Here is a 15,811-nt window from a genome sequence, read left to right as displayed (position 1 = left end):
CGATGATAAGTATGTAGGTGGATGTGGCATAACTTGCAGTCTACATGATACCTTCTTATTCAGCCAAATGGAACACAGTATTTTTCCTGTTTCCGGCCCACGTTTGTCCTGTGGGCTTACATTGCTACTGAACAAAACAGAGTGAGGCTTATTAACTTCTGTTGGAACTTTGAAACCCTGAGGCTGTCTTTAAAGGAGCTACACTGTACTCGCCCAAAACAAACAAAAAACATCACTGCAAGTGATTCCCCGTGCTTTGCTGTAAGTGTGTAGTGGAATAAATCTGTGAAGATTTATGTATGTTATCATTGAAAAGCAGGCATCCAAAAACTCTTATTCATTGCTTTTAAATCAGAGAATTGTGTACTTCATAGTCAGAAGTACACAATGTTGATATTATGTTAACATTTCTTTTTAAATGACATATTTTGTACGAGAACAAAGTGTTATTATTTGGTCCTGTGTTTTGTTTGCATTCCAAATGACAAAACAGAAATGTTGCTTGCTTGTTTTTTCAGACTTGATTGTTTATCAGAGAGCACATTTGTATCTTATCACTTACTTTTTGTAAACCCAAATGAGAGGTTGCATCACGTCTCTTGCAACATGTTTCATCTTGGCTAAAAGATTCAAAGCATTTTATATTGTCATCAATGCTTACCAATTGCCAGGCTGCAAATCATTCACACGTCAACTGCTCTTTGATTGCAGATATAATTTTGCCTACACAAAGCTCCCAGCTTTAACAAAAGACTTCCCTTCTCATTTTCAACTGTCCTCATTTCTGTTTTGCAGCATCGCAGGAAGCGTTGCAGAGAGTTTTGACACAGAAAGCGGGTTTGAGGACTCGGAAAACAGCGACGTTGCCAACTCTGTGGTCAGGTTTGTTGCCCGCTTCATTGACAAGGTGTGCACAGAGAGCGGAGTAACCCAGGATCACATCAAGAGTCTACACAGCATGATCCCAGGTACAGCACTCAGTGTGTTCATTGACTCTCTGCCGCTGTCCTAATTCCCTGTGTGTAACAGTTGGATGTGTGTATTCTCAGCTCAGGCCAACCGTAAACAAAGGCCTCTGAGCTGATTAACTCCTGACATGTTAAATGGCCTTAAAATCTGTAAATACACACGCTGGTTGTGAGAATGTGTGGATGTGCATGTGGTACTTTGTACCAGCTCTTGCTGTGCACTTGTGAGTGAACATATGTTAACTGACCCCAACTTGTGACCCGCAGGCATAGTTGCTATGCAGATGGAAGCGCTAGAGGCCGTTCACAGGGAGAGCAGGAGGTTACCTCCTATTCAGAAGGTAAGTGTTGATCTACACTAGCCTACTGGAGCTTCATCATTCGTTATAAGGCGTGGTTGGACTGCTTTAAATCTGAACCTGCACAGAAGTATTTTAAGTATGAAGTGTAGCTGTAGAGCTAGGTCTATCAACAACTCTGGGATCTGTTTCAGAATAAGGGGTTAGAAATTGAAAATCTCCATCCTTTACTAATTAATATAAGCTCTTCTTTCTTTCAATGGTTTTTTGATGGAAGTCAAACCCCCCCACCACAACAAGAGTCACAAAACGTCCATACATAAAACAAAGCAGACACACAAAACAAACAACCACAGCTGATCACAGAAGATATGTTCTGCTGAGGTTAACATCAAATACAAATCAAACACATTAGTCACAGAGAAACACAGAGAATGGTTTTCTCTCAATTCAAACAGGTCGTTGTGTCTCTGATGCAAAAGGAAGAAAGGACAGGACAATCTACTGAAATTAAAAATTACTTGCCAGACAAGCAAAGGTGTAAAAGCCAACACAATATGTAGATATGCCAAAGATAGAAGGCAAATGGGTTGGCTCCAATTGGTGGTAAAGGATTTCCGAGATATATTTTTTATATATATATATATATATATATATATATATATAATTTTTTTTTAAACGATGTCCAGAGTTTAGCTAAGGCAGGGCATGACCAATACATGTGAATAAGTGAGCAAAGAGCCAAAGAGCACGATGGGCACAAAAGGAGGAGGAGTGTAAGTGTTTGTGTTATCTGTAAAAGTAAAGTTTAGGTCCTGTTCCCAAGCCGCTCTGATAGCAGCCATGGAGGGACAATGCACATTTGAAATGAGGTTGTTGAGGTCAGAAATTGAATATATTTTTTAATTAGGCTGACAGTGAGAAATATATCAATTGGATTGGCTGTTGGTTTATGATGGAAATATAGTATTACACCCTGTACATGGTGCCCAACCTGTAAAAATCCAAAGAAATGTGAGCTAGGGATACCAAAGGTTTTGCTCAGTTGAGAACTACAAGCATGTTGATTATCAAAATAAAAAGATCATCAAAGCATGTCAAGTCTTTTGTTGTGCCAACTCTATGATGCAACATCGTATGTTGAATGAACAAAGAGGTGATTAGCTGCAAATGGACTCAGCAAAGAAGTCTGCAGTCTGAAAAGTTTTCTGAATTGCGTTCGTTAAATAACTTCTAATATTGGAAATTGCTTGAGTAACATATAACCCAACTTCTCTCAAAGGCATGTGACTCAAATTTTTAGTTTAGTTTTTTTTACGATACAATAACGTAGCAGCTCTCTACTGTATTTTTGTTTGGAGCAGCATTCGGCTACAAACATCTCCCACAAGCTCAAATAATCCTACGTTAAAATTCAAACGCCGAATGATTGAGGCCAAGTTTTGTGCAAGGTTGTGACGATCTTAAGCAGACGTGTTACAGCTCAATTAGTTTTGTAGACAAGAGTATGCTACTGCAAAAAATCTGCAGAGGACATTAAAACTGGTGTTGCAAGATAGACTTGGTGATATCTTGGGTTAAAAGATAGTCAGTGCGATCTGTTGTTCAAAATTTAATGTTAAGGCAGCTGAACTTGGTTGAAGTTGTTGAAGACCTTTTGCTTCCATCTATGCCAGCTTCCTCAATTCTGATATTTCTGCAGTTCAGTTCTATTGAAGCTGGTGTGGCTTATGTGCTAGCAAATACATTTTTTGTCATTAACAATATAGAATCCAATACAAGGTAAATTGTATGACATCTGGATGCGTTTTCATTATCAGGTGTGAAACCAAACTCTTAATAAAGTACAATCAGATGTATTTGATTTGAAGTGGACCTGTCAGCATAATGGGTCACATATCCAGGAGATGCTGAAACATTTCCAGCCATTATTGCAATTTTAGATTTGACCTCAGTTTAACAAATGTATCAATTCCTCTTGTTAAAACTCATACTCCTGCACATGCTTGTACACAGACTAAATCCGGGCCAGTGCCGCCTTCAGAGGAGGTGAGCAGTCTGGGCAGAATGTCTGCTGTGTTTTTTTGGCTAATGTGTCAGAGGGTTTATGTGCTTGACGGAGCTCCCAAGTAGCATGCCAAAAAAATAACAAAAAGTGTGTTAACAACACTGACCTTGGAAACATGAGCTAATGGTAGCAATAACATTTAAGAAGTGAAACAATACATGCATTTAAGGTAATGCTCTTCTATGTAAAGTTGAGCTCACATAAGAAATAAACTGCAGAGGGACTCTCCTCTTGATCTCGCTGTCCATTCAAGGAAGATTGAAGAACTTCTTAATATCCCCTGACCAACTCTCGGTTTCCTAAGGTTGGCTGTGGCCTTAATGGGAAATGCTGGTAATGATCTAATGTCCCCCCTCATTCATATCTGGGACAGTGGAACAACTGAGTGTTTCTCTGCTTGCTGCTGAAGCTAAATCAACACAATGTGCAGGCTTGACTGTTAATACAGAAGCTAAGATGGTCTTATGGTCTTCAATTGTTAAGAAAACACACAGGAGAGTGCATATTCTATTAGCCATATTCTATTAGCCAGATGTATAACACTACATGTTTCATATTGGGTTTTTAAAATATTTTTTCTGTCTTGATCAAACCCTTAGCTTGACATGCTAATACATAGATTTTTTATATTTTCTAATAATTACATTTTTATCCTCTATTTTTATACCTCAATGTTTCATTTTGTTTGTAGTATGCCACCTCTAAGATCTGCAACAAACAGGCATTTGATTCTCAGAATGCCTTGTATGTTTGCCATGAATGACAGTAAACATTGCTATTTGAAGGGAGTGGTCCTAATAAACTTATTTTTCATATAAACTCAGAATTTTGAATGAAAGCTTTAATGTATTGGGGTTTACCTGTGTGTTTCTTGTTTGAAACTTACAGTTTCACTCTTAACTTTTGCTTTACTGGGGGAAAGCGCACCCCATGTATGGCAGCTATAGTCCTCATTGCAGCGGTATAGGCCCTTTGCTGCATGCCATCACCCCACTCTCTCCTCCCAACGTTAACTGTTTCTCTGCTGCTGCAGTACAGGCTAAAAGGTCCAAAAATTAACTTTAAAAAACAATGCATGATTTTATTCACTTTACACAATGTGGAAAAAAGGATTACTCAGTTCAATAACTGTTTGACACAACAGTTTTTTGGTTTTAAAGAGAGTGCATCTTGGTTTTATCTTATGTGTAGTGTGCTTACAAGAGGTGTTTTTTTTAATAATGATGTGCATGTTAAGCTTAAATATGACATCCAAGAACATGTGGTGCTGTGATTTGACTTTTATGATGATGAATTGATTTCCTGGTTTTTGAAATCTGATTTACTGACGCAAATGTTTTTTTTTTCTCCCCCCATTAGCCTAAGATTTTGCGTCCAGCGCTGCTTCCTGGAGAGGAGCTGGTGTCAGAGGGGTTGCGGGTTCTTCTGGACCCTGACGGCAGAGAGGAGGCAACTGGGGGCCTCTTAGGGGGCCCACACATCCTGCCAGCAGAGGGAGCCCTGTTTCTCACAACTTACCGCATCATTTTCAAAGGAATCCCCCATGATCAACTGGGTAAATACTGTACCACAGAAATACAAACGTTCAAGTCTTAATGCGAAAAAGGTTGTTTTTTTGTAATAACATTTCGTGTTCATCTCATCAAACTACTTTTTACACTAAATGACAGTTTGATGTGATGCTGTATCTGTTCCTGTATGTGTGCAGTGGGGGAGCAGGCAGTGATCAGAGCGTTTCCAGTGTCCACTCTGACCAAAGAGAAGAAGATCAGCATCCAGAACCAGCTTCAGCAGAACATGCAGGAGGGCCTGCAGCTCCGCTCTGCATCATTTCAGGTATACTATGAAACACAACACAAACACACAAGCACAAGCACATGTCAAGTTCAGTTTGGATATAACTTGAAAAAGAGTTTAACCAGCTTGTAGGTCAGTATGCAGATGTTGTATCCTCTTTGATGTTTGAGAAACTGAGAGAAGTAATAATGTAGCACGTAGTGTGGATTTGATTCCAAGATTTTGTTTACATTGCATTATCGTTTTATCTTAAAGGTTTATCTTTATTTATCAGTTGGACAGAGACTTCAGGAACTCGAGTATAAGCAGTAACATAAACAAGCAGTGTGGAACATCCTACTATCTTGTGCTTTATAATATAGACTCTTAAAATGAAAGCTAAAAAACGTTTCATCCAAGCTTGTTATTTTTGTAAGCTGCGCTGCTGTTCCTTGAATTCAGATCACTTGGCCTGCCTGGGAATATTTCTTAGTTTTCTTGTGCTTTTTTGTGGTTCGTGTTGTGGAGACAATATGTGGACTGCATGGCCTATCTTTTCTTTAGATGGGGAAGTTTCAGATCTGCACGATTTAGCAGTTAATCAGGGGGAAAAAGAGTCTTCACAGTGATAAAAAAGACAATCCATTGTAAAAAAAAAAAATAGCAGCAGATGTTTAATGAGCTGTTAATTAAAGGTCCAAACAACTCCAAGTTTGACTTCTTTCGCTGCAAACAAACAGTAGCCTGGCTGCTAAATGTTTTATTGTACTCTAAACTACATCAAACATCCTCTCCTATAGATTTAATCTTACTTGGTTTTCTGAGACAATGTCTTCAGTGTCGTAATGGTTGAGCAATGTGGTGATGGTTGTAAGGGGTCAAGTGATGAAGTCATGGATATAGGGAGTGAGGGGGGAAGGGATGCGGTAATGGTTGAGGAGTTAAAAGACAGGTTAAGTGTTGAGGGTTGTAGGGGTAAGTTTAAAAGTCAAGGGATTAAGAGATGAGTTTAAGACTCTGGGGTAGGAGGGATGAACGCATAAGTGTAAGGTTAGAGTGATTGAGGGGAGGGTTCAAAAGGTGAGGGGGGGAGGGGGTGCGAGGGCTGGAGGGTAGGGATTTGCTTGATTAGTCCACTAAACCATTAAATGCGGTGTCCTTAAACCTTTAACCCAGTCATCTGCTAATAGCTTGGGGTGTTGCTCTATTTATTGGATCCTCTCCTAAATTATTTATGGAGCATACTGTCATAAAGATACATTTATCTCGTATCATCCAAGAGATTTAAGTATTTCTTTCAGATTTTTCAAACCAATGTTCAGGCATGAAAACATTTCTACAAGGGCCCACATGGACACATTTAATGCAACACTTAGTAACAAACATTGTTGATACCAGGGCCCAGCAATTGGAATAAATGATTGGTTCACTTTTTGTCTGGAGCCAAATAATCATCCAGTGGGAACAAAAAGTAAAAGTATGAAAAAGCATCTTCTAAAGTAAGTCACTCTTATGTCTTACAGTTGATTAAAGTGGCATTTGATGAGGAGGTGAGCTCAGAGACGGTGGAGATCTTCAGGAAGCACCTCCAGAGGATCCGCTACCCACAGTCCATCTTCAGCTCCTTTGCATTTGCAGCAGGACAAACGGCACCTCAGCTCATCCTTCCAAAGCAAAAAGAGAGAAACACTGGCTTCAGGTTGGTGATGCAGCTTTACAGCAAAAAGCTTCTGGCTGATTTGGGCTGTTGCAGTATATTTTCACCTTAATTTTGTTTACTACTGTAAAGAAATACATGCTTTTCTCTTTTCCCTGCTCTGTTTTGCAAAAACACTGAAAATATTCTGCTTTTATGTTACCGTCTTGCCCTTTACCCCTTACAGAACACTGTCCAAAACTATTGTCAAAGGAGCAAAGAGGGCTGGAAAGATCACAATGGGCCGAGGCAGCCAGACCACACTGAAGAAGAACGACAGAGGGAGCAGGATGATCTGGCATGAAGACGATGACATTTCAAGTGAGAGAAGTGACACATGATGGTGTGGACAGAGATGTAGAAACTAACACTGAAGAGAACGTCAAGGTTCTAAAAAAGTAATTGGCTATTGCTTATGTGTGTGTCAGTATCAGACGATGGCGAACCGCCGCCCAGCAGCACTCTGCGTGCATCAGAGAAGTCCACCATGGAACAGCTGGTGGAGCAGTCCTGTTTCCGTGACTACCATCGTCTGGGCCTGGGCACCATCACAGCCAGCTCGTCTCGCTCAAAGTCAGGGGAGCAGTTCAGGATCACAGCCGTGAACAGACTCTACTCACTCTGCCGGAGGTACTGACGAAACACACTGGATTTACCTGAAGGAAGATTCCAGAAACCCACAGATTCATATTGATTCCACTAATTGCAGGATATAGCAGAATATGAGCCTCAAATATTGTTCTAAGTGAATTTCTTGTAAGTGTTTATGTCTCAAAAGGCGAATGGGATTGACGTGTCAATCGTGAAAGCTTGATTCAAATGCAGCCTGTTACATAAAGGCACACATGATGTGAATTATATTTACATAATCACTCTCAGATCTTGGCTGTGCATTCAGCATGAGATCATTAATTCAGCTGCAGCTCTCTGTCCTGCTACAAGTGTGTTTTTGCAAAAGTTTATCAATGGGAGACCTTTTTTCTTAATACTTTAGTTTTCTGTGTCTGTCCTTCAGTTACCCCGGGCTGTTGGTGGTTCCCCAGGCGGTGCAGGACAGCAGTTTACACAAGGTGGCCCGCTGCTACAGACACAACCGTCTACCTGTCGTGTGTTGGAAACATCCTCGTACTAAAGCTTTGCTGCTCCGCTCGGGAGGCTTCCACGGGAAGAGTGTAGTGGGATTGTTCAAGTCGCAGAACCCCTCCTCAACAGGTCTGAAATCACAACATCTCTGAGTTTTATTTTGTAGGCACAGGTGTTCTTCCTGGCCTGACCACCAGGAGTACTTACTAGCTTACCAGCATGTCATTTTATTTTTCTGTAAATAAAGCAACTCTTAGTTTTCCAGGCTATAAGGAATAATACCCACAGTTAACTTCAGTATAATGCTCACATCACACTGTGACTGAAGAACTTTGCTGACAATTGTATTAAAAACAAACAAAAAAAAAAGTTAGATGAGCCAAATTAAAATGGAAAGAATGTTGTCATTCTTGACATGAGAAATTGAAAGTTCCCACCTTTTTAAAGATATTTCTGATTTGAACACTAAGTCTTGGGTACAGCACTCAACTGAAAAGCAAATTCTTCAAGCCACCATCCTTTATTAACTTATATTTATATTTGTAAAACTTAGTCACCAAAAAGAATGGAAACAATTGATATATGGTCTGTAGTTTAGTTTTGCTAATTGCCTTCTGTCTAAAATCCGTTCTGTTTTTCCTTTAGCTCCAGCCTCGTCCTCAGAATTGTCCAGTAGTCTTGAACAGGAGAAATACCTGCAGGCCATCCTCAACTCCATCCCTGTCTACTTCAAAATGAACGGAAGCAACACCCTGTCCAACCGCTCCCTCATTGGCCTCTCACCAGGTACACTGATTTTAATATCCTGACTTATTTTAATGTGATTATTCTAAAAGTGAGCATATCATCCAGCCTGCCTTAACACTAGTACAGAAGTGGAATGCAGCCTTCAGTATTATCAGTTACTCGTATTGACAAGTCAAAGTGTTGAATGTGAGAAAACAGCAGACTACTTTGATGCCCTGAGAGGAGTCCCTGAAGCTGCATACGCCTTGCCTTTTTCACACCTTTTTGCTTGCACCAAACCATGACCAAGTACTTTGTTGCTCCATAATGAATATAGACTGTTTGCTTGTTTTCGTCATGTAACAAAAATCTGACCTGGAAAATGAGAAAGCAAACAGAAGTGACAATTAGCTCAGAATGAAAGAGAAAATATAATGCTCATTTAATTAAAATGAATATATTATATAAAATAATAGTCACTTTGTGTTATTTATCAGCCGTCGAGTCAGAACTGTCAGGAAAGCACGATTTAAAGATTTCAAGTTTTTATATGTCAAAGTTGACATGAGAGTATGACTAACTGTTGAAGTGGACTCTTCAGAGTAATCAGGGTGATAGTTATAGGTGGATGTAAGGCTAAACTCAGGCTTTTGTTTCCCCAACCCAAATATACATCACCTAACCGCTGTGCTCCTACCTGACCTGAATTCACTTCGGATGGCCTTGGCTCTGCTGTCGTGGGAAAATACTGTGTTTGTTTGTAAGGGACAAGAGGCCAAGCAGAGTTCATGTCTCCTGATAAAGAGAAAAAGTGCAGATTTGCACTCTCCAGAATTATGTTCGTTCATCGGAGCTCTGTTTTTTCTCTGCCGTCAGGCAATCATTCTCATTTGTTATGTGTTTGCTCTGCTCAGCGGTTATTTTTCACCTACTTATCTTTGTCTGTGTGTGAGAGAGACACAGAGACGGAAGGATCTTATATTTGGTAACATTTGAAGGAAATTTGTACAATAAAAGGTTATGTAAGACTCACAGGACAACCTGGGGTCACCGTCCAGCACATCAATCTTCTGCTACCCGCCTCAACCCCCCTTTCTCTGTATCCTGGACATAATACACTGTACTGAATTCAGGATGCTCACATACACACACACACACACACACACACACACACACACACACACACGATATGGAAAGTCTCTGTATGTAAACAATCATGTATCTTTTTATTTACGCTTATTTTAATGTTCTGTGTTCATGTTTGATTTCAGGCAGTGACAGGAGGACGTCCAGGATACCAAAGATGACTCCTGTTCATTTAGACCTCCCATTCTCAAACAGCTTCACCAGAGGAGGTAAGTTACACTTTCTCTCCCCCTGTTATCTGTACGACAGTGATTATAGGTTTTTTAACATCATTTGGTCACTCAATGGTATGGATACAAGAGAGATGTCATGTATTGGAGAATCACTTTTATTTAGACATTCAAAACACTTGGCATTAAAAAAAATCAACAAATTGCAGAAATGTTGTTTGTCAGATCCCCTCTGGCTTTAGTCCACCTGGGTCACATCCTCTTCCATCTTCCTCTTGTAATAAAACATGTTCTTTGACATTTTACAAGCATGAATGGATGGGACAAAATAGTACGCTTTCAATTGCAGAACTTAAAGTCACTAAAACTAATGACATCCCAGTGGTAGGAATTAGTTTTTCTTTGTTTTTTATAATATGAATATGATTTGTAAAGGTGATCACATTCATGAGTATTTAATTCATTACTGATACAAAAACAATTCTCCTTTTTTTTCTTTCTTGAATATAACGAGACTTACGTATGTAACTACGGTTCTATGAATTCTGGATGACCGCCACAGTTCTCCGTCACTCGAAATCTTGGCGAGAAGATTCTGTAGGGGCGTCTCACGTGATGACGCGTGCTATTTAAGCTACATCAGGCGTCATCCCAGGTCACATGTGACTTTGTTCATATTAAATACTCGACCTGCGCGTACACGAGACACATATAATCCAGTGTTAAGAACTGCCTCTGGCTGTCAGGAAGAATGAAATAGAACAAACGTTTTTCCTTACAATGTCTACGAAGATTCAGATGCAGAGCTCAGATTATACTTTTTATGATTAAAATACCTGCAACAAAATACCTGAAAATAAGCAAATACAAACCTCATCTATCTAAAAAAACACGATCATGCAGTTGGAGAATTACAAAAACCCTTTAAGTATTGGAAATTAAGAGGTGAAAGAAAGGGAAATTAAAAAGCAGAAATGACTCTTTTCAGTCAGCAGTGTAAAACTGCACACGCATGCAAGAATATCAAGTAAGCCTCTGAGGTCTTGAAATGAATGTACAGTATATGTTCAGTAGATGGAGTGTTTGTGTTAGGAGCTGTAGCTGTAGCTCATAGCCGTACATGTGTTCAGTAAATACACTTTGTTGAGTATTGGTTTATAATGAGGCCTGACCTGTGTTGTTGTGGCTAATGAGCAGTGCTATGAATGTAATGACATGGATAACAACTTAATGTACGGTTAGGTCAACAAAATCATCATGAGTGTATGACTGGAATGTAAACTCATCAGAGGAAACCATCAGCACAGGCTGTTTTGTCCCTGCCAGATGTTGTGCTTGGTGTCGCTGCATGTCTTAGGTGTTAGTCACTGCGTCAGATGAAGGTCAGAGGTAAAAAAAAAAAAGTCTCTGTGACTCAGCATTTTATCTTCATGTTAAGAAAATGACGAGTCATTTCTGATCATTTGGAACATGAGAGTTCCTCCCCCGTTTCTTTTTTCTCCAAAACTATAACTCCAGTAATAATCACTGGAGTTCTAGTGCAGGATCGAGTCTAAGGTCATATTTGATACCTTTATGTGCGCACTTCAGATGAAGGGATTTTCTGTTAGGAGAATCGACTCTGCAAGCTGAAGTTAAACCAGTAAAACATTTGATTAAACCTCTGCACGTGTCTCGACCTGAGGACAGGACACAAAAACAAACTGCTTCTTCAGTCTGGTTTACCTGTTTGATTCAAACCATTTCTAGAGCGCATGTGTTACATCTGTTCTTTACAAATTGGCACAAAATATGCTAATAAATAAATCTGGCTCTATGTCAACACACCATCAATCATAACCTCAAATAAACATATTCATGCATGCAATGATACTCATTCTCATGATCATTTAAAAACAAAGACATTTTTCCCTTCATCGCTTAATTTGTGCCAGTCTGACATTTGACCCTCAGCTGGATCTCTTTTGCATGACTGCGTCTGTGGTCTGAAGTGGTGATTCCCATATGTTGTTGACATTTTTTTTCATGCCCCTCTCCCTGCCCTCATCTTCTCTCTCTACTTCTTTGTACACACACCACCCCAGTTCTTGAGTACAGAGATAAACTGTTCACTCACTCACACCAAAAACCTGCCAGTAAGAAGAGACTCGAACATCAAGGTATTGTCAAACTGTCTCTTTCCCCGTGCCACTTCTCTAAGAGCGCTCCATTTCTTTCTAACACATCTTTTTTTTTTTTCCCCCTCTCCAACTCCGCTCACTAACCAAATCACGTACCACACGTACTGCACCATGCTGCAAACCCACTAACAAAGACCTTGTGAGACAAAGTATTAATCATAGCTGACTTTCTGGAGGCTCTTCTGGGAGCTGTGGTTTTTCACAAACCAGAGTGGCTGCTCTAATGTGACCACTTCAATTGTTAATGTGTTGGCTCAGCAGGGCTGCATGTGGTCAGTTTAAGAGTCGGGTCCAGACTGAGGGGGAGAGGAAGCTATTTGTCATGAATTACACCAAATCCTCAAGTATAATGAAGGCAGCCTGAGAATTCAGTAAATGTGACTCAAAGGGAAAAGTTTAAAGTTGTTAAAAAATATTATAAATGTTCTCATATCGTTAAGGTTAAGGCTTGATTTAAATGCCTGTTTATTCATAGAAGTTCTACACAGCAGTCATGTTGTATATTGTAGCATCACTTTTTGAAACTTTCATTATAAAACTGATTTTTAACGCTAGGTATTTTTAATATAAAATGAAATGTTTTTAATTAATTAAAAATGAAGTAGGTAGATTTGACTGCCGTGCTTTTATGCAAAGGGTTAAACGTTACAGTATTACTCTGCAAGAACATGTCCTCGCTGATAGCACCTCGTGTTTTTTGGAAGGTCAAGGTCAGCTTTATTTATACAGCTTTAAAAACAAACAGGGTGTGTGCCAAAGTGCTTAACAGAAATTAAGATCATATCAAAATAAACCACCAGTTAAAAGATCATCACATGGCAAGAATATTAAGTGTCGCAACTGGCACAATCCCCTGCACGCACACACACACACACACACACAGCTGCACAGCAATATAGTTAAGATGTGAACCTCAACTATCTCAATCAGAAAGCATTGAGCAACCGTAATTAAAAAATACATAGACAGATACACACACACACACACACACACTCTCACACACACATTTAAAAAAGAGGGTCGGATGCTAATGAGAAAAGGAATCAACTGCAAGAGGAAGCAAAGGGAAGAAACATGAGTCTTCATGTATTTTTTAAAGCAGTCCAGAGAATCTGTTTATCTTATATGTAACGGCAGGTTCATCCACAGCCTTGGTGCTACAGAGAAGGCCTCGTCTCCAAAAACTTTTGGATTAGAAGGTAGTCTGGTTAGCAGTCTTTGACCTGATGATCTGAGGGGCCAAGCTTTACTGTACAGAGATAATAGTTCAGGGTAGACGAGCAAGGCCATGAAGGGCTTTGAACACAAACCAGAAGATTTCTAAGGTTTTCTGTATTGAACCGTGAGCCAGTGCAAGGATGCTAATAGAGCTGATATATGATTCCTTTTTCTGCCTCTGCAAAGACGTCTGGTTTGTCCGGCATTTTAAATGAGTGCTGATTAACACCAAAATCCAGTAAATTACAGTAGTAATGGAGGTATTGCATGCTGTATTTTAGGGAATGGCCTTCTTTACTTTGTTGACTTACAAAGATATACCAACAACTTCTGCTTTTAATAGCTCTACTTATCCGATTCTTAGAGGCAACTGCTTTGTTGTTGGACTGAAGCGATGAGGTCTTTATGTAACATCTGCATGTAAACCTAGCCCTGCATGTCATTTGTTGTTCATCATTCAGTCTTTGTCTGTTTGACAGCATGTGTACATCAGTTTCACTCAAACAGGTCAGCTCCTGCGTGTGTGTGTGTGTGTTTGATATTTTGTTTACCTCTTTGTTTTTTTTACAGGCATGTGGGCTAGCCTGCGCTCCAGCAGCAGACTCAGCCATCACCCAGCGACTGGAGACATGGGTGCCAGGCTTGCAGGGAAGGATCTGGCGCCCCCTGCAGGCAGCAACAGTCTGCAGGCTCAGCTCCTGAAACAGCAAGCTGCCCTCTACGTCTTTGGAGAAAAATCACATTTAAGGGTGAGAATGTAACGAAGGCTGCCATATTGGTGCTGAGAGGACATTTCGATAAGAATAACTTCTCTTAAATGAAAACTGAAATGCCATTTACACCCATGGTTTAAGGTCTTACAGTGCACATCGGCTTTAGACAGAATTTGCTACATACAATTTTTACCTACATTTTGTCCCAGATGAAAGGTAGAGTTCAATGTCTGATTCAGCCAAAACCCTGTAGAATATATCCTTGTCCTTAACGTCTTCTTAACTCATATTTGAATTTGCCATTTTTGCTGTTTTTTAGTTTATTAGTTTGTTTGCCTTTCAAGTGGAGGGGGAGACCAAAACTCCATAGTAAAATTGTCTGTAGTTCTTCCAGACCACCATGTACAATAATGTAGGGTTGTTGTCTCATAATACATTGTTCAGATTTCACAAGAAGTGGCACTGAGTGTTTAGTCAACTTAAAGGGACACGTCACTTTCAAAAGCAAGCGGATATAAGCAGGATTTTATCTTTTATTTAAGTTTTTTAATTCAGAGGTAGAATACATCTTTACTGCAGAGCCAAACATCTATAATGATGTTTAAGAGCTCCTGTGTTTGTATGTTCTGGACAGTTTGAACTGTGGAATAATTCGATTGTAAAAAAAAAAAAAAAAAAGGTCATAATTTATGAGAGCTTTTAGAGAGCTTTATTTACTCAAGGGGTGAGATAAAGGGGTGATGACCTTTTTTAATCAAATCTGAGTCATTTAGGAACTAAGGCTTTACAGGAATCAGTTGGAGAACTTACGCAAGAATGCACACTCAGTTTCTTAAGTAGCCGTCAGTGTTTTCACCAGTGCCAGTCAGACCGTTATCTTTACACAAATAGTTCCTCGCAAGAAACGTCATTCAGCAGGGAAAAAACACCTGAGTGTGATGAGCGTGATGAGCGTGATGAGCGTGATGAGCGTGATGAGCGTGATGAGCGTGATGAGCGTGATGAGTGTGATGAGTTGGTCTGTTGCAGAGAAACACTTCTTACAAATTTTTGCACTAACGCAATGAAGCGCTTTTGTTTGTCTTGTCATTTATCTGCAAAAGACTTGAAAAGATAACAACACAAGTTTAAAAGGCAAAAAGGAGGATTGTAATTAGGCATAAACAAAATAAAAAATAAATAGTGAGCTGTAAATGATTATGATGCATAGATTTGTTCATGACATTGTAAACGTGCTTCTGAGTTTAAGATGTTAAAAGGTGTGTTTAGATAAGACGCAAGAAAAAATATTTGCCTCACAGTCCAGCTCCCATCAACAGGCACTTGAGGTTTTTTGGAGTATTTCGCAACCCCCAAATATTGTCCCTGTCTAGCCAACGGGGATGCATAGAGATCAGGATGCACACAAGGAAAATAACACAGATTCTTCAATACATCAGGAATATCTCAAAGCTGATGGGCCTTGTGACGGGATCACAAGATTTTTTCACCTAAGTGGCATTTTTTATCCACACTGATGAGTTTGTGCCCTCTACGTCTTTGGAGAAAAATCACATTTAAGGGTGAGAATGTAACGAAGGCTGCCATATTGGTGCTGAGAGGACATTTCGATAAGAATAACTTCTCTTAAATGAAAACTGAAATGCCATTTACACCCATGGTTTAAGGTCTTACAGTGCACAGCGTACTTTGTGTGTTATCATGCGGCAGAAAAACACATCTTTAATTCTTTATGTCTTACATTCCTGTACCCTCTAGAAAGCAACCA

At 39.7% G+C, this 15,811-nt stretch overlaps 1 protein-coding gene across 2 annotated transcripts in view; it reads left to right on the top strand.

Annotated features, from left to right (window-relative positions):
- sbf2 (SET binding factor 2) overlaps positions 1-15,811 on the top strand; it is a 90,745-nt gene that overhangs the window by 63,837 nt on the left and 11,097 nt on the right. The window contains exons 20-31 of one of the 2 annotated variants that reach the window (XM_020661347.3): positions 796-968; positions 1,236-1,309; positions 4,695-4,890; positions 5,044-5,171; positions 6,635-6,810; positions 6,995-7,128; positions 7,236-7,437; positions 7,823-8,019; positions 8,536-8,676; positions 9,888-9,971; positions 12,017-12,091; positions 13,901-14,079. In XM_020661347.3, the coding sequence (XP_020517003.2) occupies positions 796-968; positions 1,236-1,309; positions 4,695-4,890; positions 5,044-5,171; positions 6,635-6,810; positions 6,995-7,128; positions 7,236-7,437; positions 7,823-8,019; positions 8,536-8,676; positions 9,888-9,971; positions 12,017-12,091; positions 13,901-14,079 (1,759 nt within the window). The remainder of the gene's footprint in view (positions 1-795; positions 969-1,235; positions 1,310-4,694; positions 4,891-5,043; positions 5,172-6,634; positions 6,811-6,994; positions 7,129-7,235; positions 7,438-7,822; positions 8,020-8,535; positions 8,677-9,887; positions 9,972-12,016; positions 12,092-13,900; positions 14,080-15,811) is intronic. The other variant, XM_020661352.3, reaches the window with a different exon arrangement.

The sequence above is a fragment of the Labrus bergylta genome, chromosome 3, assembly GCF_963930695.1.
Source record: "Labrus bergylta chromosome 3, fLabBer1.1, whole genome shotgun sequence".
Classification (NCBI taxonomy): domain Eukaryota; kingdom Metazoa; phylum Chordata; class Actinopteri; order Labriformes; family Labridae; genus Labrus; species Labrus bergylta.
The sequence above is the reverse complement of the archived record's forward strand: the minus strand, read 5'-3'. Positions and strand labels throughout refer to the sequence as shown.